This window comes from Meriones unguiculatus, chromosome 2 (assembly GCF_030254825.1).
Source record: "Meriones unguiculatus strain TT.TT164.6M chromosome 2, Bangor_MerUng_6.1, whole genome shotgun sequence".
Taxonomy (NCBI): Eukaryota; Metazoa; Chordata; class Mammalia; order Rodentia; family Muridae; genus Meriones; species Meriones unguiculatus.
In genome coordinates, this window is record NC_083350.1 from 77,320,430 (window position 1) to 77,342,594 (window position 22,165).

The 22,165-nt window shown below is 53.1% G+C and overlaps 1 protein-coding gene across 1 annotated transcript; it reads right to left on the minus strand.

Moving 5' to 3' along the window:
• Window positions 1-412: 412 nt before the first annotated feature.
• Lmna (lamin A/C) lies at window positions 413-21,474 on the minus strand. Its single transcript, XM_021637724.2, has 12 exons — window positions 20,527-21,474; window positions 7,754-7,910; window positions 5,995-6,120; window positions 5,693-5,863; window positions 5,406-5,531; window positions 4,133-4,353; window positions 3,825-4,047; window positions 3,263-3,370; window positions 3,053-3,172; window positions 2,571-2,663; window positions 1,604-1,870; window positions 413-1,367 (listed from the first exon to the last, which is right to left on the minus strand). Exons 1-12 carry the CDS (start codon window positions 20,880-20,882, stop codon window positions 1,341-1,343), a joined length of 1,995 nt encoding a protein of 664 aa, XP_021493399.1. The 5' UTR covers window positions 20,883-21,474; the 3' UTR covers window positions 413-1,340.
• Window positions 21,475-22,165: the final 691 nt, after the last annotated feature.

A 22,165-nucleotide genomic window follows, 5' to 3' on the forward strand; every position in this document is an offset into this window, starting at 1 on the left:
CTCGCTATGTAGACCAGGCTGGCCTTGAACTTGCAGCAGTCCTCCTGCCTCTGTCTCCCAGGTGCTGAAACTACAAGTGTGAGGCACACCTGACTTTTTTACTCCTTTCTGGAGACTGTCTTGGCCCACCAAGGCAATGGAAGCATCCAGAGTGCTGGGACCAGATGTGGCCTCCGCAGGGCCCACACTCGGGTCCCCCGTAAGAGCAGCGCATGCTCTTAACTTCTGAGCCCTCTGCTGCTGCTACGCCCTACTCTGCCCTCCCTCTGTCTGCGTCCTTGTGTCTTCTGATTCACACCTTCCTGTCTTCCTGTGTCCCCAGATGAGGGGCGAGGCTGGGACACTGAATATGCAGCGAACATCTGGCCCCTCAAAACCACATGACGCCCACAAAGAGAGACAGCACAGCATCCAGGATGGAAACAACTAGTGTATTGACTAGAAGGAGAGCAGAGATGCAGACGGGAAATGGGGCGAAGGGTTCCTTAGTGTTTCAGGTAACCACAGATCACCACACCCTCTCCGTTCCCGACGGCCCCAGCAGGCTCTCCTTTCCAGTAGCCTACATTTCTCACTCTTCCCCGTACCCTACTTGACTTTGCCTTCCAGTGACCGACTTGACTTCCTGGTGGACAGGGCCCACCAGGCTCCAAAGCTGAGAAAAGGTAGGCTCAAAATCTTCCCTCCTCCTTCCACCTCATTCCCATCTCTTGTCTAAATAAAATATAGAAAAAGCAAGCACAGCAGAGGTGTCTGGGAGAATCCGTTGGCCCCAGGTTAGGGAGGGGCAGGGAGAGGACAAGGCAGGCAGAGGAGCCTTAGCTATGTGTAGTGGACCAGGAGGGGCTCGGCCTCTCTCAGCCATCCTCTCTGCACCACCTTTTAGTGCAGCTGGCATGGCAGTGGGCCAGCTGACTGGAGGAGGCTGCTGAAGAGAGCTCCATGCCTGCCTTTCAGGCACCATGTCACAGGGTCCCAGGATGAGGGCAAAGCCAAGGCAGCAGGACAAAATCTAGACTCTATAAAAAGCGGTCCTTTCCCTGGGCTCCTAGGAAAAGCCCTTTGGTTTTAAGGCAGATACAGGGAAAGGAAGGGGAAGGGCTTAGGATGAGATAAAGACTTTTTTTTTTTTTTTTGGCTTGTGTTTTTCCTTCAGTATAAAATCACTGTAGAAAATAACTTCTCTTAGAAAAAAAAATAGAAGAAAAAGAACCAAAGGCAGCAGATAAGTTTTTCTTTGGCTTCAGGCCTGCTCCCATAAGGTGCAGAACAGGAGATACACATGAGTTGAAGAGGGAGCAGGTGGCCTCTGCCCCCACCCCTGCCTGGCAGGTGCCAGATTACATGATGCTGCAGTTCTGGGGGCTCTAAGAGAGAAGAGAAGGCAGAGGTGTAAACAGCAGCACCGGCCCTTCCTTCCCCTCCCTGACCCCAAAGCGGGGATGTGTCTCCCCAGCCCTCACACTCTGGCCCCCACCCTGCCCTTGAGTCTGGGGTTCAGACAGGAGGGGCAGGGTGCAAGAGGGGCTGCAAGGGGGAGGATCCCACCCCCCTGGACTGCCCTGCCCGCTGCTCAGCGAGCAGAGGTGAAGAGATGACTCACCTGGGTCCGGGGACTGGAGCTGCCCAAGAGGTAGGAGCGGGTGACTAGGCTGTCCCCGAAGCTGCCGCCCCCACTGCCCCCCACACTGCGGTAGCTTCGAGTAACTGTGACACTGGAGGCAGAAGAGCCTGAGGAGACGGATCCGCCCGCCTGGGCTCCTGAGCCACCGGCAGCCTTGTCGGCAGGCTGCCCACAAGCCCCGCACACCACGGTGCGCGAGCGCAGGTTGTACTCAGCGGGGTCCCCCGAGCTGCTGCAGTGGGAGCCCTGGGGAGGGAGACAAGGCTCAGGAGGGACAGTGCCCTCTGGGGCTGGCTGCTCAGGGCCAGCACCCAGGCTCTGGGCTCCTGGAGTTGCCTGGCCATTGGGCAGGAAGGGGGCCTCTGTCTGTAGCCAGAGAGCCAGTCATAGGGACTTGGAGGCCTGTGGCTGGGAGGAAGGACATGACAGGGGGAAATGGCCAGGAAAGGGTCTGAGATGGAGAGCTGAGGCTTTCTGTCTCTCCTGAATCCTAGAAACTTCCAGGGCAATCGGGAGGGAGACTGAAGACAGAGAGGTTTGCTTTGTGAGGGGACAGGAATGAGAGAAAATACTGTTGCAGGGAAATCTGAGGAGAAGCATGCAGTAGGGCTGAAGAGGAGACAAAAGAGGAATGCATGCAGCGGGAGTACGGAAGAGAAGCAGGGCTGGGGGCCATCTCTGTCCTCCCATCCCCTTCCCAGGAGACAGATCCAGATCCTTGGCCACCGTGGAATAGTCCGTGGCATCAGAAAGTTCCCACTCCCTTCCTTACCAGACACCTGGTTCCCTGTTAAAGGTAGAGGGAGGAGAGAGAAGAAAGGCCAGGGCAGCAAGTGGCATTCCAAATCACTCTTTAATGAAAAGACTTTGGCATGGAGGTGGGAGAGCTGCCCTGGCTGGCAGGGCTGCCCGGGGAAGCTGGGCCTCAGCGGCGGCTGCCACTCACGTGGTGCTGATGGAGCAGATCATCATTACTTTCTTCGTCATCGTCAAAGTCAACCATTGTCAATGAGCGCACCAGCTTGCGCATGGCCACTTCCTGTGGGGACATAGACCCAGGCCCGAGAGTCAGGGGGCAGTGAGGGCTGCGCAGCCTGGCTACCAATGATAACCACCTAGAACCTTCCCCGGCCCCTATCTACCAGGCTCTTCTCTCCAACCTGCAGTTCTGGGGCTGCGGATGTGCTTCTGTGTGCACACACGCAGGAAGGACACTGCTGAGAGAGAGCTCAGCGCCCTTTCGCCCGGAGTCTGCTGCTAACAGGCTCACTGGCTGCCTGCCACGCCTCCTCCTCCTGGGGAGACTTCTGGCTTGCTTACCGGATCGGGACTTGGGCTCAGGAAAGTGACTCTAAACGGGCAGAATGCCTTGGGTTGGCGTGTAGCTGGATCCCGTTACTCCCACCAGGGGGAGCCTGGCATACTCACTTCCCCAGTGGAGTTGATGAGAGCTGTGCGCAGGCTGTTCCCAGTCCCCCAGGAGTTCTGCGCCTTCCACACCAAGTCAGTAGGGGGGCTGTGGGTGGCCCCAGCTCCTGCAGCCCAGATCTGGGGAAAGATGGTTTAAGAACCATGCTTACTCTTAATGCTCCTGAGGCCAATTTCTCCATCCCAGAGCCCCAAGCACCCTCAGCTCACCGTCACGGCCTGCCCCGCCTTCAGGGTGAACTTCGGAGGGAAGCGATATGTTATCAAAGGGTCATCACCATTTTGACGCTTGATCTGCCAGTTGCCCATGGACTGGTCCTGCAAGTGGGATGGAGAGAGGAGGACAGAGAGGATCGACCTGGCTCTTGGCTCACCTCACTCAAGAGCTCAGGCCGGCGAGGTGCCAGTGTACACCAGCAGTTCCAGCTTCTATGGAGGCTGAGGCAGGGGAATAGCTTGATCCCAGAAGACAGAAGTTCGAAACCAACCTAGGCAAGACCCCATCACCAAAACAAAACAAAACAAAACCTACAAAAAGGCAGGCCTGCCATCGAGACCTCTGACATTCAGACCTAGCCTATTCCCTCAAGGGTCAGCCTGAGCTGTGAGGACATGTCTGCCGTGCCACATACGCCGGTATCTTCCATCTTCCTAACAATTTAGAGATGCGGGGACTGCCACACACTCAAGATTCCCAGACAGGGAGACAGATGCTCCGCGAGAACCAAGATCTCCCAGCCGCTGAGTACGAGACCCTGATCAGGACGCCCACCTCGCTGGACTTGTTGCGCAGGCGCACGAACTTTCCCTCTTCATCTACTTCCTCCACCGCCACACGGCCGCTGGTGCGGGCGTGCTGCGAGAAGCTGCTCCTGCTCTCAGTGGACTCCAGCTTGCGCTTCTTGGTGGTGCTGCCCGCGCCCTGCGACTGGGAGGAGTGAGAAGAGGTCCGGCCCCGGCTGCGCTGGGAGGTAGGGCTGGGGGAGAGGCGGAGCCTGGGGAGGTGGAAACAGGCGCGGTTAGTCATGGTAGCTGCGGGCCAGAGGCCCCTGCCAGCATCCCCGGCGCCTCCTAGCGCACCTCTCCTCCTCGCCCTCCAGCAGCTTCCGATAGGCATGGATCTCCATGTCCAGGGCCAGCTTGATGTCCAGCAACTCCTGGTACTCATCCAGCTGTTGCTGCATCCTCGCCCGCATCTCGGCCATCTCTCTCTCTTTCTCAGCTAGCAGCCGCCGGCTAGTGTCCCGCTCACGGGCCAGGGAGTCCTCCAGGTCGCGCAGCTTAGCCTCCTTGGCTGCCAGCTGGGGTGGGGAAGGTAAGGGGCGGATGAGCGCCCAAGGGCGGATGGTGATGTAGCGGGAGGGGCACAGGGAAAGGCACGGGAGCACTCAGGAGCTGCAGGCCCTCACTGGAGCCGCCATGGCCTTAGCCAGTGACCGGAAAGCTCTTCCTAACAGCCAAATGAAACCCCTCATTCCGAGTGACACCCTATCTCCTCTTGTCACAAATAGCACAGCCAGCTAAACTAATATTGATGCATGTGACATTTCACACTAGAGTGTTATGGCAGGTCTGTAAGTTGGGGAGGACAAGAATGGCCACCATTTTCCATCCTTTCTGTTTTTAAAGGATTTTCTTTCTTTTGTTCTTTTTATTTTCTTTTTCTTTGTTTTATTTATTTTTTTGTTTGTTTGTTTTGTTTTGCTTTTCGAGACAGGGTTTCTCTGTGTAGCTCTGGCTGTCCCAGAACTCACTCTATAGACCAGGCTGGCCTTGAACTCAAGAGATCCACCTGCCCCTGCCTCCAGAGTACTGAGATTAAAGGTGTGCACTACCACAGCCTGGCTTTTTTTTTTTTTTTTAAGACAGGGTGTCATGTAGTCTAGGCAGGTTTCAAACTTTAGATAGTTGAGGGTGACCTTGATTCACTGAGACTTCAGCCTGGGATGAAAGGCATACAACACCATGCCCACTTAGATCTATGTGGTCCTGGGGATAGAACTCAGGGCTTCAGGCATGATAAGCAAGCCCTTAGTAGCCAGGCTACATGCCCAGCCCAAGGGAATCTCCATTTTCAAATAGGAAATGAGGCTGGGTTTGTAAATCCGTGGTGACTGTCTGCCATGCACAGGACCTCTGGTTCAATCCCCAGCATGCACTAAACAAGCAGGAAAAACCCTTCATATACTGATGGTAAAAAAAGAGGCTCTGAGGACCAAGGCAAGCTAAAGGGGAACACTGGAACGCCAGGCAAGCCTCAGACTCCAAACCACAGTGTGGTCCTAGGGTCCCTCTCGCTCCCCATCTTCTCTGTGGAGTTCTGCCTTGGTGGGAAGGGCAGAGGGAGCATCACCTGCTTCTGAAGCTGGCTGAGCTGGGCCGAGAGGCTGTCGATGCGGATCCGAGACTGCTGGAGCTCCTCGTGGGCAGCCCCCACCAGGTTGCTGTTCCTCTCAGCAGACTGCCTGGCGTTATCCAGCTGCAGGGAGCACACAGTATTAGAGCAGAAACCTGGAGGTAGTGATCTGAGGATGGCGTCACTGCTGCAGCCTCAGGACCCGGGCTACCCAGCCCCCAGCTACCACCCACCCATCCTCAAGGCACACCCAGCATGGGCAGGAGAGGCTGCCAGGGCAGCACCTTGGCAGAGTAGGTCTTCTCCAGCTCCTTCTTATACTGTTCCACCTGGTCCTCATGCTGGGCCCGCAGCTCCTGCAGGGCGTCTGCCAGCCGGCTCTCAAACTCCCGCTGCTTCCCGTTATCAATCTCCACAAGCCGGGTCTCATGCCGGCGCTTAGTCTCACGCAGCTCCTGAAAGGTTCAAGTGAAGACACGGGACGCTGAGAACAGAAGTCCACATGCCCTGTCTTGTCTTCATCCCACAGCCCTCTGTTAGCCCAGTGTCCTCATCAGCTCTCAGGCACGTACGGCGTGGTGCTTACCTCACTGTAAATGTTCTTCTGGAAATCCAGTTCCTCCTTCAGGGTCTGTAGCCTGTTCTCAGCATCCACGCGCCGCAGCATTTCATCCTGAAGTTGCTTCTTAGCCTCACCAAGGGCTGCCTCAAGCTGAGAGGGAGAAAGCCAGGGTTATGGAGAGGTTGCTCAGGATATGCCAAAGGAGCCCAGGGATGGCTGTCCCTGCCCGCAAGGAGAAGAATATTCACATTCTCAGAGTGACTACCCGGGATGGCCGTGGCACTAAGATGAGGCCCAGTGAGATGGCTCAGCAGATACGGGTGCTTGCTGTTATGCTCTGACAACCTAAGCTCTGTCCCTAGAGAGAGCAGGTTCCTGCAAACTGTCTTCTAGTCTTAACATGTGAGCTGTGGCATGTCAGAGACCACAAAATTTAAATAAACAGATGAAAAAATATACATTCAAGCCAGGTGCGGTGATACACGCCCAGAATCCCAGCACTCAGGGAGGCAGAGGATCTCTGTGAGATCCAAGGGCCAGCCTGGCCTACAAAGTGAGTCTAGACAGCCAAGGTTACGCAGAGAAACCCTGTCTTGAAAAACCATCTATGTATGTATGTATGTATGTATGTATGTATATGTATATATACATAAACACACACACACATATATATATAGTCAATAATAAACTCCCCTACTTAGGCGCTCCCTTTCTTGGCACAGCACAGCAGTTACTATGAAGGAGCTCCACACAGAGTGTAGCAGGAACAAGAGGAAGGAAATAAAGTATGGCGGGGGTACAGGCTAATGGCGTCTAGGGAGGACCATGAGTGGCTGCAGGAGCAGGGCAGATACAAGCACCATCTTAAGTTGTCAGGAAGACTGGCACTGTTGGGGCTGAAGTGCTGCTGGGGAGAGGGAGCAGGCCCAGCAGGCAGGAGCTGGACCAGGAGGAGATACCCTTAGCTGCCCTGGAAGAAGTTCCCATAGGGAGCACCAAGCTAAGGCATTGGCTGCTCTGAAGACCTGGAAGATCAGGGGAGGGAGATGGAGGGAGGAGAGGCCCAGCAGTGGCTTTGGAAGCACTAGACTGTCACTAACTTCTTCAGTCTTGCTCCCTGTCGTGCAACACGAGAAACCAGAGGAGCAAGAGCAGAGAGGAGTGCTTTGAAAGTGACAGACAAACACAAGGCAGTACTGACCCACACCTAGTTATAATTAGCCACCAGTACTCTGTTAGAGCTTCAGCAGACACTTTTCCTCTGAAGTGTCTCTAGAGGAGACAGGCAGGGAGAGATCAGAGCAAGGCACAGCACGTTGTGCAGTTAAACAGAACTAGTTGGATTGCTTTAAGTTCACTGTGCAGTTCCTTGGTGGCCGAAGGATGAGCAGTGTTCTAGACCAGCTAAGTGATGCTACACAGGTGCATGACCTTGGGACTGAGTGACAGGTCAGACCAGGTACCTCCCAAGAGCAGGCTAAGGAAGAAGAGTCAGTATCCACTCATCAGGTCACTGGTGTTAGCTTTTAGGCAGTCTGCTTCTCGGTTGCCTGGTAACCTATGATGTCAGCTGCGCAGGAGCTGTAAATGGACCCCTGCCTCTTACTTCTCTCTCTTGCTCTTGCTTTCTTGCTCTTACCCCTCTCTCCTAATCTGCCCTTTCTTTATCAGGGTGCCCCTCCCCCTATCATGTCTCTCTCTCTCCCCATCTCCATCTTTCACACGATATCTGTTGTATGCGTGATTTCAGCCGGGGCTCCAGGGGCGCCAGAGGGCGGCCTACCTTGGCTACCTGCCCCCGCAGGTCATGGAGCTCGCCCTCTAGTGTACGCTTCTCGCTGAGAGCAGTGCTCAGTGCGGCTTCCTTGGAGTTGAGAAGAGCCTCCAGGTCCTTGAGGCGGGCCTGGGCAGCCAGCAAGTCACCCTCCTTCTTGGTATTGCTAGGAAAAAGAAGAGCAGGTTTCAGGAGTCTGTGTAGCTGGGACAGTGCTGGCAGCCGTCACAAGAGGGCATCCTTACATTAGGTTTCTTGGCATCTACCAGTTTCTGGGGCTGGGTTCTCACCTCCGTAGGATTTTCCAAAGCCCCTTGTTGCTTCTCTATCCTTCCCATGACTCAGGGCCCAGGAACGTGCCCAGGGCCAAGGGCAAAGCTAGATCTCATGATATGAATGCCTGGCCCTCTTCCCCTCTTGTTCCCTCAAAAACAGGGCACCTTTGTCTCACACCCCTTCCCACACAGGGCCTTAACCTATTCCTCCCCTGGGCTCCACCCAGTTCCCCATTCAGTTTGCTTTCCTCCCCTGGAGCAAACAGACAGGCCCACAAACACACCCTAAGAATCTACCCTTGTCCTCTCAATTTGAGTTTCAAAGTAGTCTAATCCCTTTTTCCCAGGTGGGACTTTGATGGGGAGAGAAAGTCTGACTGGTGAAACCAGGGACAAGGAGAAGGATTTAGTGTTAAGACCCCTGAGCCTCACAGCCAGCCTCCTCCATCAGAGACCTCACAGGAGGCCTAACCCTCCTTGCACATGAGCCTTTTGGCATCTGTTCCAGATGTCTATCCCAGGACTCCAGATGCATGGGGCTGCAGTCCGGAGCCACACCCTATCCCTAGCTCCTTAAAGCAGACAAAGTTATTTTGGAAGACTCTACCACCCAAGGCTGCCTCCGCCTCCCCCACATTCCTCATTCTTTCTGTCAGTGAAGTAGAGAAGCAGAGAAGTCCTGAATTCCTGAAAATCTCTGGAAAGCCTGAGAACTGTCCAGACAAAATCCCTTCATAAGCGCAGGGGCGTGGGTGGGGGTGGGGGTAGGAGCGGTAGACCCTGGGAGTGGCCCAGAAGGCCCAGGGGCCCAGGCCACCTGCAACATCATCATTTCTCAGTGGGAGCCCAGCACAGTAACAGGAAGACCAGAGGCTGAGAAGATGGTTCTGCCAAAAAAGCATGAGGAGCCGAGCTTGGGTCCTCAGCCCCATAAAGCTGGGTAGGGTGGCGTCTGGAGCCCCTGCGTTTCTAAGGCAAGATGGGAGGCTGAGGAAATCCCCAGGGGCATGCAGCTCAGTTACCTTGGCTGTGCAGCTGCAAACAAGAAACTGAGTTTCAAACCAGGTGAAAGGTAAAGGACCAACACCTGAGGCTGTCCACTGTCCTTAGACCTCTGCCTCCACATCCCAAGGTTAAAAAGGGAGATAGGTGGGACGATGAGGCAGGGGCCCCACACCAGGAAGAGCAAACCCTGCCAAACACTTTTCTTCTGCCACAAACTCTCTAAGCAATAACAGGCCTAGTAATTCACCCCGAAGCAGGAGAGAAAACACTAGACTTGGGGAAACTACAGAGAGAGGAGGCACTCAGATTTCAAAGTGTCACGCCCTCCGCCTGGGCTCCTCTGGTCTGGGAGAGGGACAGAGGGTCAGGGAAGAGTCTAGAGCCTGGAGGCAGCTCTCTGGGCTTTGTGTTGCTCTATCCATACTGCAAAACAAGTTGTTTAATGCAATGGTGTCTGTCTCCTACAAAGGCCCTTCCAGAGCCAGGGACTATTTCTCTTCCTCCATCTTAGCACGAAAAGCTAAAAATAAAGTCAAAACCCAGCTCAGGTTTTGGCTGCCATCCGGCCCAGCCCTGGCGAGAAGCACAGCCCCAACTTTCCATGACTTCAGAACTTTTCCGAAGCTGAGGCAGCTGCAGGGGAGGAACGAAAATGAAGAGAAAAAAAAAAAAAAAACAGGGCGAAGCAAGTTGCAGACACAGAATCCAAGCTCCTTGGGCCAGCTCCAAGGCTGGCAGGGGCTTCCTGGAGGGTCCCCTCCACTCTGAGGGCCACTGGCTAGACTGCTGCTGGTGGTGTGAGGAGACTCGGAGTTTAGAGGACCAGCTCTGAGGTCTTCAACCTCCTCCTTTTGTAGACTAAGGTGCAGAGGAGGGAGGAAAGCCCTAAACCTCAGGTGTGGAGAAAATTCAGAAATAATCCAGGATGGTTAGACCAGATCCGTGCCAACAGACCCATTTCTGACTGGGCTGAAGATGCTCAGCCTCAAGGACATTTCTTAGTCCTGCCTCCTTGGACACTAGAGGGGGAATTCCCAGGGTTTCCCTTGTCCTTGGCTGTCCTGGGATGCAGGGCAAACATCCTGTTCTCCAGGAGTGGCCAGTCTAACATGCACAGTGCTGAGTTTTTAGGGTGAGACAGCCATGCATCCAGTAACAACCGAGTTTCGTTGTGAGGGTTTATCAGTTTCATCATTACGCAGCCATTGCAGTGTGGTTACACAGGTGGCAGATGAAAGCTTTTGGGACCCTCATTGTCCATGACTTGCCACAGACAGAAGCGCTGTTATGTGGCACATGACTGTAACAGCAAATACTTCTCATGAGCTTATTTCATGCCATGTTAATGCTGTAATGACGACAGCATTAATTCATCTAATCTTTATAGCTACCATCCAAGATGGGTGCTATTACCAATGTGATTACAGAGAGGGAAGGCGGCGGTGACAGCTCCTGGCCCTGTAGAGTTTTACTTCCTCTGTGCCAATTCAGCACATGCCTTCAATGAAAGCTGGGGACTGTTTCCCCTCTCCTCCCTTTCTATCCAGTGCTTTACCCAACACCAAAGAGACTCCATTACAGGACTAAGACACACCCTGTAGCTGAGGAAAACCTCAAGCAGACAGAATCAAGGAAGAGCTTTTGTGGTTTCCTTAGTCAAGTATGGGGAGGCCCCATCTGGAAGGAGAAGCCACTGTCATCCATGGGCTCATGACTCAGATCTTGGGAGCTCCTTAGACAGAGCCACAAGCACACCCTAAGAAATGTGTGGGGGAAGGGACCCAAACCCAGGCTCTTCTCCCTCTTCTCTGCTTTTTTTTTTTCCTGGTTTTTGAGACAGGGTTTCTCTGTATAGACCTGGCTGTCCTGGAACTCACATTGTAAACCACTGCCTCTGCCTTCTGCCTGCATAGTGGTGTGCGCTACTATGCCCAGAAAAATCTCTCGTTTTTAATTAAATTTTTTTGTTTTCAAAGCCATGCTTTAAGCCTAGTGTAATGATGTACAATTTTAATGTCAGCACTTGGGGAGCAGAAGCAGGCATATCTCAGTGAGTCCAAAGCCAGCCTGATCTACAAGAGAGCTCTAGACCAGCCTGGGCTACATAGTGAGATACTACTCTCAAAAAAAAAAAAAAAAAAAGGCATAGTTTGTGTATAACAATACTAGTTACATATTTAACACTATAACAGGAAATTATTTGATATCATTTAAAACAGATTTCTAAAAGGGAGAGCAAAAATTCGAGTTACATAGCCGTCCGCTACCGAACACCATTTCCTTCCTAGGAGAGGCAGGCCTAGCCCAGCAGGCCTTGCCGACACGGGGCAGGACCAGGCGGCTGTCTGTGTGGCCCAGCTCCAGCCCACTGGGCGGGGTAGTGGGAAAGCTGGATTTGTGCTGGGTTGGTAGGGAGGACTGGGTGGGGCAGACCAGGGGAGCTAGGAAGGGCCAGAAACCTGGGCTTCTCCTGTGACTCATGTTCAGACCCACAGTGCCAGGGCAGGGGCCGGGAAGTTACCCAGTGCTCTCAGGGGGCAGAGAGGCTGCCTGCCTATGTCCTGCTCCAGGCCCGGTGCCGTGAGAACGCTCTGCGAGAGCAAAGGAGTGGTTGCATCCTCGCTGCCTCTGGGGCCAGGGGCAAAAAGGGCCGGGTATCCGGTTTAACTCATCCCAATGGGCTCAAAGACCGGCGCGGGGAGGGGAGCCGAGCAGTCAGGGACGAGGTAAATGAGAAGCCGCCGCGGGTGGGGGTGGGGTGAGGCTGGGGGTCCCCGGGCTGCTTTAGGAAAGACAGGCAGCAGAGGCAGAGGGGCCGGATGGGCACAGGGCCAGGCGCTGACCGGCCCACTGAGTCATCCTCCTCAGCCACCTCAGACGCCAGATATGGAAGCCGCGCTGCCTGTTTGGCCTGGTTGCCGGGAGCAACAGCCTAGGTCCAGAGGGAGTGGCCTGCATTTCCTCCCCGGTCCTGGGGGAGGGACCTGCCGCTCAGACTCTACACAGGGCTAAAAATAAGGAGCGGGAGGGGATGACAGACCGGCCCGCGCCCCGCCCGTCCGCAGCCAGCCTCACCGGCCCTCGACGTTCCCCATGGCTAGGCCAGAGGAGCGAGGCCTCCTCGCGCCCTCAGGAGTTCCGGAGAGTTCCGGTGGCCGTGACCCCAGTGGCTGGCCAGGGTCTGCGGGGCTGCCCCCTGATCCTCCTCGCCGGCGAGGCGGCCACCTTTTACCTTGCTAACTTCCTACCCTGCCCAAGCTGCTGCACCTAGACCCTTATGGGTTTATTTATTATTAATTTTTACTCATGACAGGGACTCAAGTATCCTAGGCTGCCCCGAATTTGCTAAATCGTCAAGGATGATCTTAAATTCCAGATCCTACGGCCTTCACCTTCCAAATGCTGGGATTATGTGTAGGTTATGGGGGAGGGGGGGCAAACCCTAAAGTTCCTAAATGCTAGGCAAGCTACATTCGCAGGCCCGACTCTTTTTTAACATTAACATGCAGTTTCTTTTCTCTTAATTACGTAGACATGAATGATGCATGTACTGCATATTAAACACACAGAGCTTTCTATATCTGACCTGCCTCAGCTACCCCACCCATTCTCAACACTCCACTGCGCTGCACCTCAGCCCAGATTTTACCTGTGTTCAGTTGTTCTGGGCCTCTAGAGTGACCTTTGGACTCATTTCTGCACTTTCACAGGTGCAGACACAAAAGCCTAAACAAGGTCAGATCCAGACACTAAAAACCTACCCACCAGAGTGCAAAGAAAAGGAACTGGGGAAGGGCATAGGAGGAGATGAGGGAGGGTGGGATTGGGAGGGGAGGAGGGAGGGGGCTGCAGCTGAGATACAAAGTGAATAAACTGTAATTAAAATAAAAAATAAAAAGTTAAAAAAAAAAAAAGAAAAGGACATGAGGGTTGGGGTGTAACTTCCTGGGTTCAACTCCCAGCATAAAAAGAGAAGGGAAGAGAGGATTTGGGAGTGTGAAGAAGGAGAAAGAGGAAATGTCGGGATGCAAGTGGGCTGCAGAGAGTAGCAAACAGAAAGGTAGAAGGGCAGATCTGTGTTGCTGGCAAACCCCAATCAAAATGGCTCCAGATTCTGCAGCCAACCACTGTCCACCACTTGGTTTCTTGGCTGGTCTGTGGGTCTGTGACTACTTTCAAATACTACTGGCAGGATGAGGGCCGCCCCACTCCGGCGGCTAAGCCAGGGAGGAACTGAGCAGGGAGAGTGTTCTAGACACTCAGAAGCCTCCTAAGCCTTCTCCAAAACCTGCCCTGTGGAACTCTGGTTGTCTGAGCAGTGGTGGCATATTCGTTTAGTCCCTGCACTTGGGAGGCAGAGGCAGGCAGGTGTCTGTAAGTTCAAGGTCAGCCTGGTCTACGGAGCAAGTTCCAGGACAGCCAAGCCTACACAGAGAAAGAAAAGCACATGGTAATCATCACAGTATGGCCTCCCCATGCAAACACATGTGCCAATGCTCGACTTCCTCATGCTTCTCTTAGACTGCTAAGCAGGCCTGGAATCTGAGACCTCTCAGATCCACACTTCCAAGGATCTCAGTGGCCTTCCCCCAAAACAAAGACAAGTCTTAATTCCAGGATGGGGTGAGCCTGGTAGGGTTCTGGTGCCCAGAGCAGGATAGGAAGCTGCTGACATGCTCAGACTCAGCTCCAGCAGAGGCACTGAGCCTGGCAAGGGGCCAGGCATGAGTCACAGCTGCTGGGTATATCAGCGTGGCATTGTACAAGAGAGAGGAGCCGGAGGCCAGAGCACAGGGGTCCTAGACACCCAGCAACCAGTTCCCTCACAAATGGCCACTTTTCACTCCCTGCTGAACTTCACTCCTCATCTTTTCTTTTCTTTCTTTCTTTTTTTTTTTTTTCTAATGTGCATTGGTGTGAGGGTATCAGATCACTTGGAATAGAGTTACAGACAATTGTGAGCTGCCATGTGGGTGCTAGGAATTGAACCCAGGTCCTTTGGAAGAGCAGTCAGTGCTCTTAACTGCTGAGCCATCTCTCCAGCCCCCCAGTTCTCATCTTTCTAGCCTAATACTCCAGAAGCCAAGCTTGCATTGTCACAAAATGTCAGGGTGGCACCTAGGAACAGACAAAAGTAAGAGAGCAGAAAGATAAAGAGGAGTGGCCTAAGAAGATAGAATGTCCTGAGGGGAGAAAGGGTAGGGGACCTGAGCAATGCCTCACAAAATCTTACTCAGCAGTGACTTCCTGGGATTTATCGGCCCTCCATCTGATAGCACATACTTAATGACTCTGGCCATCCCAGGATATGTCCAAGCCACACCCCAAGTCAAGAGAGGAAGTAGAGGAAAGCTTTGAACTACATTTTAGCTAAACCTGGAAAGATGCGATGTGTTCTCCCAGCTGGCGGAGGCTGCAGCCACACAGCTTCTTCGGGAAGAAAAGGGAGCCTTTCAACCTCCAAAAGCTTCCTCGCCATGGTCCACTATGTCGAGAAGCCTTACCCCTTGAAAAAAAGGGCTTTGAACTCTCTGAGGTGGCCCTAAACAATTTGTATGTCCCCCACTAAATCCAGATGTTGTTCTTGCTGTGGTTAGATGTAAGGAAAGCCTACCTCAGCAGCTTCTTCCCCAACTAGAGAAGCTCTGGGGCTCCCACCAGTCTGCACTCTGTACTCCGTTATGACTCAGCTCCCCCTTCTAGGCCGAGGATCCCTGCCAGAAGTATCCCCAGCTTCAGCAGGCAGGATTCTGACTCCTTATCCTATAACTAGACAGTGAGGTAGGGAGAACCCCTTCCCTAATAGCATCCCTTTTCTTAAGGGGTTTGTAAGAGCCAAGGCCTATTCACTGCACATTGGCTGGGGAGGGGACACCAATGAGTGGCAAGTGAGCAGGTAGGGCCACTGGGCACCACTCATTAGCTCCTGGCATGTGATATCTGAGCCTGGCAGTTGGTGAGGTCAGTCCTGTCTTTCCCAGGAGCCTCTCTTTCCAGCCCTTAAGCTGGTCACTCAGTATCAAGCAGATTATCCTGCTACATGACAGTGCCCTTTCTATTGTCCTGAAGGTAAAAACACTGAAATGAACTTTATTTTCCCAACAGCAGTAAAAACAAAGCCTATGCCAAGACAGTAATGTCATAATAATTAACCATTTCCAACAAGCTCTCTTTGAGAAACAGGAAGGAGACTAGTGGTTTTAGGCCCACTGCTGTGGGAAATGGTTCTATAAAAACTGTGCTGGCTTATTAACTCTACTCCAACCGATTGTGCTTGGTTTTATTACTTCTCCTGTGGTATTTAGAGAACTTTTCCTCACTTTATGGGTCATTGTACTGCGTTGAAACCCAAGATACTAACTGGAGATCTGTTCTAACTTCCTTTATTGTTAGGGATTAATTCAAGGTCACACAGCAATTTAGGGACAAGGATGACCCTAGAGTTAGGGATACTAGGGGCCACAGCTGTTTTAACTATGGCCTTACACTATTTGTCATTTTGTTTGTGAACATCTTACTGAGAGGGCAGATCCTGTAACTTCTCCAGTGTCTCTGTGTGTGCTAGCACTTGGCCCCTTCAGGCCATTACTGGGCTCAGGAAGGGGAGGATAGAAGAGACTGCAGACAGTTTCATGTCCGGCTACAGCTGTTAGAGCTGGGCAGGGCTGGGAGGAGGAGGGTGTAGGAGAGCAGAGGGCACAGCTGTAGGTGGAGGATCTACTCCCAGTTGTCCTCCCAGCTGTCCTTGGCTTCAGCGTTGACAATAGCTACTGAGTCACATGCAGGAGTGTCACTGACCCTTGATGCCAGGAGAAGGCAGTAGGGGACCCTAGGGAGCAATGGCTTTTATGTTTCCCTTGGGCTCCTTATGCACTTTTCAAGCCCCCAGGTTTGGCTGCACCTCTTCTTTCCTTGTAATCAGAAAATGGATGGGGGCAATGAGGGCCTGGTACCCTAAAAGACACCCATCTCTGTCAGTGTAACAGTTCTGCAGACGGGCACAATCACCTTCCAATCCAGGCAGCTAATTCCCACCCCAGGTCTCAAGACTGAAGATACAATCACCTGGCTCCCAGAGTTACTGGGTTCTGGGTCCTTCCACATACAGATGGAGACAAACCTGACATTGACCTCAGAGCAGATGTCTAGGCAAAAGTAAGCCTCCGTTAGACTTCCAACCTGTCTTTCAGGCTAGGGAAGGCTTAATAGAGTAACCACCGGAAGTCAGACTCATGACCCAACCCTTCACCCCTTGGGGTATGGGACAAACCTCTGCTGTTCTGTAGCCTGTGCTGTTCCTGTGAGCACAGCCTCCACATGCTTAAGCCTGCCTCTCCTTACTCCTCTGCACTGAGGTCACAGAAGCCAGTGCAGGGGGCATCAAACATGAAGGCCTTCTGGGGGAAAGAGGCGTCTGGAATCGTGGTCACTTCTGACCCAGCCTCACTCTGTTTCTCAGGAAAGCATGCTCCGATCACACTCTGCGTCTCCGTATAGCCCAGACTAGCCTTGAATTCACCACACTCCGCCTGCCTCAGCCTCTCAAGCTCTGGGAACTGCAGGCTTGTGCTGCCACACTTAACTAATACTAGAGACTGAACATGCTAGGACAAGTGCTTTTCCCCTGAGCCTTAGCTACAGCCCAGTATACTGTGTGTGTGTGTGTGTGTGTGTGTGGTGATAGGGATCAGAGGGACCAGAGCCTGAGGGTGCTAGGCAGGCACTGTGCCACAGAGCCACACCCTAGTTCTTATGCCACTCTAATTTTATATGTACATTGCTGGTTCAGAACCGTGGCTCCAAGGTTTGACCAGTCTCTCTCTCTTTTTCCTTTTCCTTTTTTTTTTTTTTTTTTTTTTTTTTTTTTGGTTTGCTTTTGGTTTTTTTGAGACAGGGTTTCTCTGTGTAGCCTTGGCTGTCCTGGACTTGCTTCATAGAACCAGGCTGGCCTCACACTCACAGCGATCCACCTGCCTCTGCCTCCCTCAGTCTTTTATTTTTTTAATAAAAAAATTACAAATTTGTGTGTGTGTGTGTATGTGTGCGTGTATGTGTGTACAGTATATTGTGTGGTGCCCACAGGCCTGTGGAAACCACAAGAAGGTGTCAGACAGCCTGGAGCTGGAGTTACAGGTGGTTGTAAGTTACCATGTTGCTGGGAACTGAACTCACGTCTTCTACAGAGCAGTCAGTGCTCAGAACTGCTGGACCACCTCTCTAGTACTAGTTAGCCGTTCTTACAAGTGTAGGCGATGGCCTGGCATGGTGGCACATGTCTTTAGTCCCACCACTCCAGAAGCAGGGGCAGACAGATTTTTGTAAGTTTGAGGCCAGCCTAATCTACATATGGGGTTCCAGGGTAGTCAGGGCTACAAAATGAGACCCTGTCTCCAAAAAAATAAACAAACAAAAAAGCTTCGGGGACTGCCTGGAGAGATGTCTCAGTGGGTAAGAGTGCTTGTTCTTGCAGAGGACACGGGTTTATTTCCCAAAACCCACATGGAGGCTCACAACCATCCAGCTCCAGTTTCAGGGGAGCTGATGCCTTCTCCTGACCGCCACAGGTACCAGGCATGCATGTGGTGCGCATACACATATCCAGGCAAAATACTCATGCATACACAAAATGTAAAGATCCAGAGAAAAATAAAAGAGTTTACTGAGGGCCAGCGAGCTGACTCAGTGAGTAAAAGCACTCGCCACCGAGCCTGACAAGCTGAGTTCTACCCCTGGGACCTGTGGTGGAAGGAGAGAGTCACCTCCTGCACACGATCCTCTGACCTCCATTTGTGTCATTTTTCACAAAGAACAGAGTACTGAACACTAAGCAAGAGGGCAGCGAGTTGAATAATATATACAGTCCAGCCTGCATCCTTTTGTTTGCTTGGCTTTTGTTACGCTTTGCTTGAGCCTGGGTCCCACTATAGCCCTGACTAACCTTGTAAGCAAGGCTAGCCTAGCCTAAACTTACGGTGGTCCTCCTGCCTCTGCCTCCTGAGTGCTAGAATTACTATCAGAGGTTTTAAGCAAGGAGGCAAGAGACTATCAAGAAGGTTTTCTGGGTAAGAGTGCTTGCTGCCAAACCTGATGACATGAGTTCAGTCCTCAAGCCCCACATTAGGTAGGAGACAACCAAACTCCCCATGTGTGTTCTGCCTATGTACGCTGTGGCGTATATGCACATACACACTCTCTCACACACTTCAATAAACCTAAAGAGGGAGGCAGGCCAGGGACCCCAGGATGCTGGAGAGAGGACAGAGGTGCCAACGTCTGTGGTCTACGGTCTCCCGCTGTCTCTTATAAAGCCACTGGGGCAGGAGGGGCTGCCTCTGAGTCATTCATGCAGCTGTCCTGCTGGGAGCAAGGCGCACCCAGCCCTAAGCCTGGGGTGAGCTTCCCTGGCTTCCAACTGTCCCCTGCTCCAAGCTAACATGTCTAACCTCTTGAAGAGGGGGAAAGAGGGAAGGAGTGTTGTTTTGTTCTCTCTCTCTGGAATTTACAGTTCAGCTGAAAAAGAAGGGATCTGTGAGCCTGTGAGTGAGGTTAAGAGACTCAAGTTGGTTGGGCTGTGCCAAAGATTGTCACAGGGTCTCATAGACAGTTGTGTCTAACTCCAAGCCTAACCTTGAACTCTGAGCTCTAATTAAACATTAAACTGGTCACCTTTCCCCGCTGGCCTGGTGGGAAGACTTGGACAATGCCTGTCTTCCTCCCCAAACTTTGTTCAGGTCATTTCTCCAACTCAGCCTGAGCTCAACAGCCACGAAAAGAGCAGCAGCCATGCCTCTTCCTACAGTGGCCAGAGAAGGGCCGACGGCCTGCCTCAGTTCCCTTGGCCTCCACTCCACCAGCCTGGACGAGTGTGGTGCCCACCCCCATTCCGGAAGCCCAGCCTCCTCAGTTAGCAGCAGTAAAGACTAGAGGCAGGTGGCTAAATTATAAAAAGTCCACACCCCACCCGGCCCCGGCACACACCACCTGGTGTTCAGGCCTGGACAGCTGCACCAGGAGGCAGAAGATGAACAAGCTATAGGCTCTACTGACCTGTTTCCCATCAACACTCTCCCCAGATATGCTACACAAGTTCTTCACAGGGATCTGCAAGAGCTCTGGTGGCTGATCTAACTAGTTTAGATAGCTCACTAGATAACCCACTATGCTCCTCTAACTTGCCTCATGCATTTCTTGGTAAGTTGTTCATATCCCTGATGGAAAGAAGACAGGCCAATTCTTTTAGCAGAAAGAGAGGCTGGACCCATCTGCTCACACAACTCTCATTTACACTTGAGAAGGCGATGGGTGATGGGTTTGCCATATTCACCACCTAGGGATGGGGTAGAATGACCAACCACAGACACACAGTGGGTTTTGGGAGATGATAGAAAAAGAAAAAAGAGCTACCAGCCCCTTGGGTATCCACAAGCACTTTCAATGCTCTTTAGCTTGAGTCTAGCATAGAAGAAAGGACCAAAGAGCAGGGAACCAAAGGGAGACTAGGAGGCCTTAAACTTCCAGGCTTTGGAAGGCCTTTTTACAAAGAAGGTGGAGTCAAGTAGGGTGGGGCCGGGTGGGGCAGGGGTGGATGGAAAGGGAGTGGTTTGCAGTTCCTTAACGGCTGGATTTCAAAAATGTCATTGTATTCCAGCAGTTAAATAAGGCGAGATCAAGACATCAGCAGCTGAGAGGATGGGCCAAAGTCAAGTCTGGCTTGGCTAGGAAAATGAAAGTGGCTCACTGGCTGAGGGAGGAAAGGACAAAGCTTCCAGACCTTGAAATCACCACGCAGAGAGGGCTGGGATTCGGGTGTCCCAGACCCAGACTCAAGAATTTCTTGAGCCATTATCCTCTGTGCCCAGTCTCCCCCGCCCCCTTGCATTCCTAGGCCAGGCAGGCCAAGGACTGTGGGATCTGCAGGGGAACAGATCTTCTGGACTGCTTCTGGTGGGCCTGAGAGTCTAGGAGAAGTCCCAGACATTCCCAACTCCTAGAAAGAACCAGGAGAAGGTCATGGCACGGGGGAAGATAGCCATGCTGCCTTAATGACCTCTCTACAGTACCACTGGACAAATGTCACTGTGGGAGCTGTGTTTTAGCGGACATCATGTGTTCAGAACCACATTGGGCAAAACTGGCAAAGTGCCAAACCTGCCAAGACAGTTCTAATGAAACCCTTTTACCCATTCCGAGCTGTCCCGGGTGTTGAGAGTTCCAAGACCTGGTAGAGCCAGTTTTGCGTTCCTCGGCCCATCCCCCAAGCTCCAAATGGCTGTAAAATCCCACCTTGACAGAGTGGGGCCCTGTCGCCAAACCTACGTAATCCCAAGGCCCCGCCAGTCTTTACAATCCCCCACTCTGTCACAGAGACTCCCTCCTTTCTGTGTCCTATCTTAACTATTCCCCTTGGCACTGCCAGTCACCCGCGGGAGGCAGTTCCGGGGAGGGAGAGGACTAAGTGGCCAGTTACTGCTGCCTCCCCGGTGCCAGCCGGGCCTCACTCACCGTGCCTTCAGCTCCTTGAATTCCTCACGCACTTTGCTCAACTCCAGCTGCAGGCGAGCGCGCTCCTTAGCCACAGAGTCAAGGGTCTTGCGGGCGTCCCCCAGTTCGGCCTCGTAGGCCGCCTTGATGCCGGACACCTCGCGGCTGACCACCTCTTCAGACTCAGTGATGCGAAGGCGCAGCCCCGCGTTCTCCGTCTCAAGAGAGCGCACGCGATCGATGTACACAGCCAGGCGGTCATTGAGCTCTTGCAGGTCCTCCTTCTCCTGCAGCCGGGTGATCCGAGTGGGCGACAGCGGGGTAGAGCTGGCCTGCGCCCCACTACGGGTGGTGCGCCGCTGGGACGGGGTCTCCATGGCCGGCAGGGTGGCAGTGCTGCCCGCTGGGCAGGGGTCCCGAGAAGGGCGCGGGACTCAACCAGGAGAGAGGCTGCTCAGGGGCAAGGCGAGCCGGTGACGGGCTCTAAGCTCGTCACTGGCAGGCGTGGAGATCTGGGCCGGGAGCTGGCGCACCTCGGGATCTGGGTTGGCTGGTGTAGAGGCTGAGGCTGCGTTCCCGCGAACACTGAGTCACTGACAGCCGGGCAAAGGCTCTAATAGGCCCTCCTCTACAGGGGGTGGATCCACCGCTCTTAAAGGAGCCATTCCATACCCAGAGGGGCGGGGGCAGGCATGGTGAGGAGGGGCCAGGACTGCCAAGCCTCACCCTCTTCAGAACACCCCTTTCTGGCCCAGGGCTTCACAGAGTTGGTTCCTGCCTACTCAACTCCTTCAGCTCCAAGCTTGCCTTTGGCCTTCTGTAGTAAAGGGCAGAGCCAAGGAATGTGAGTGGGTGGGCAAAGGGTAGTGGTGAGAGACCAGGGTAAGTAGGTGCAAAGTGAGGGAGAGGGCCAGGCTTTGCCATGGAGCCAAGGAAGAGGGGGGAGGGCTGAGGATGGCGCCCATCAGTGACTCACCCCTCTTCCACCACTGGCTCCCCTCCCCTCGGTAGTAATAGTGAGTCACCTCTCCCCCGCACAGGGGCGGCCCATTCAGGGCTGCATTTCAGTAGGCCGGGAGCGGGATGGCCAAGGAACGTCTGGGTTTTTAGGTGACTGAGGAATTACTTTATACCCTCAAGTTTGGTGCAAAGATCAAGGACGTTTTTTACAGACACAATTCCTTTATATTTCTGGCTTTAAAACCAAGCATTAGGCGGGCATGGTAGCACACACCTGTAATCCCGGCACTCAAGAGGCAGAGGCAATCAGATCTCTGTGCAATCTAGGCCAGCCTGATCTACAAAGGGAGACCAGGATAGCCAAGGCTACGCAGGGAGACCCTGTCTCTAAAACAAAACAGAAAAACAAAAAACAGGCATTGGGCTTTAGATCTAAGCCACAAGCTTTAGTCCCCAAGAGATGGCCAAGAATAGAAGCCAGGAGCCAGCCCTTCCCATCTCCCGCCCCTTTCATTTGAACCCAGACAGTTGGAAAAAAGGGGCTGTTGAAATCTCTCCTCTTCAGCCCCTTTTTGCAGCCTACTCCACCCACCCAACTCCGAGACTGTACTTTTTTCCAGGACTGTACTTATTTTAATGGATAATTTAAAACAGATACCAGAGCTGTACGTGCATTCATCACATGGCCAGGACACCGGGT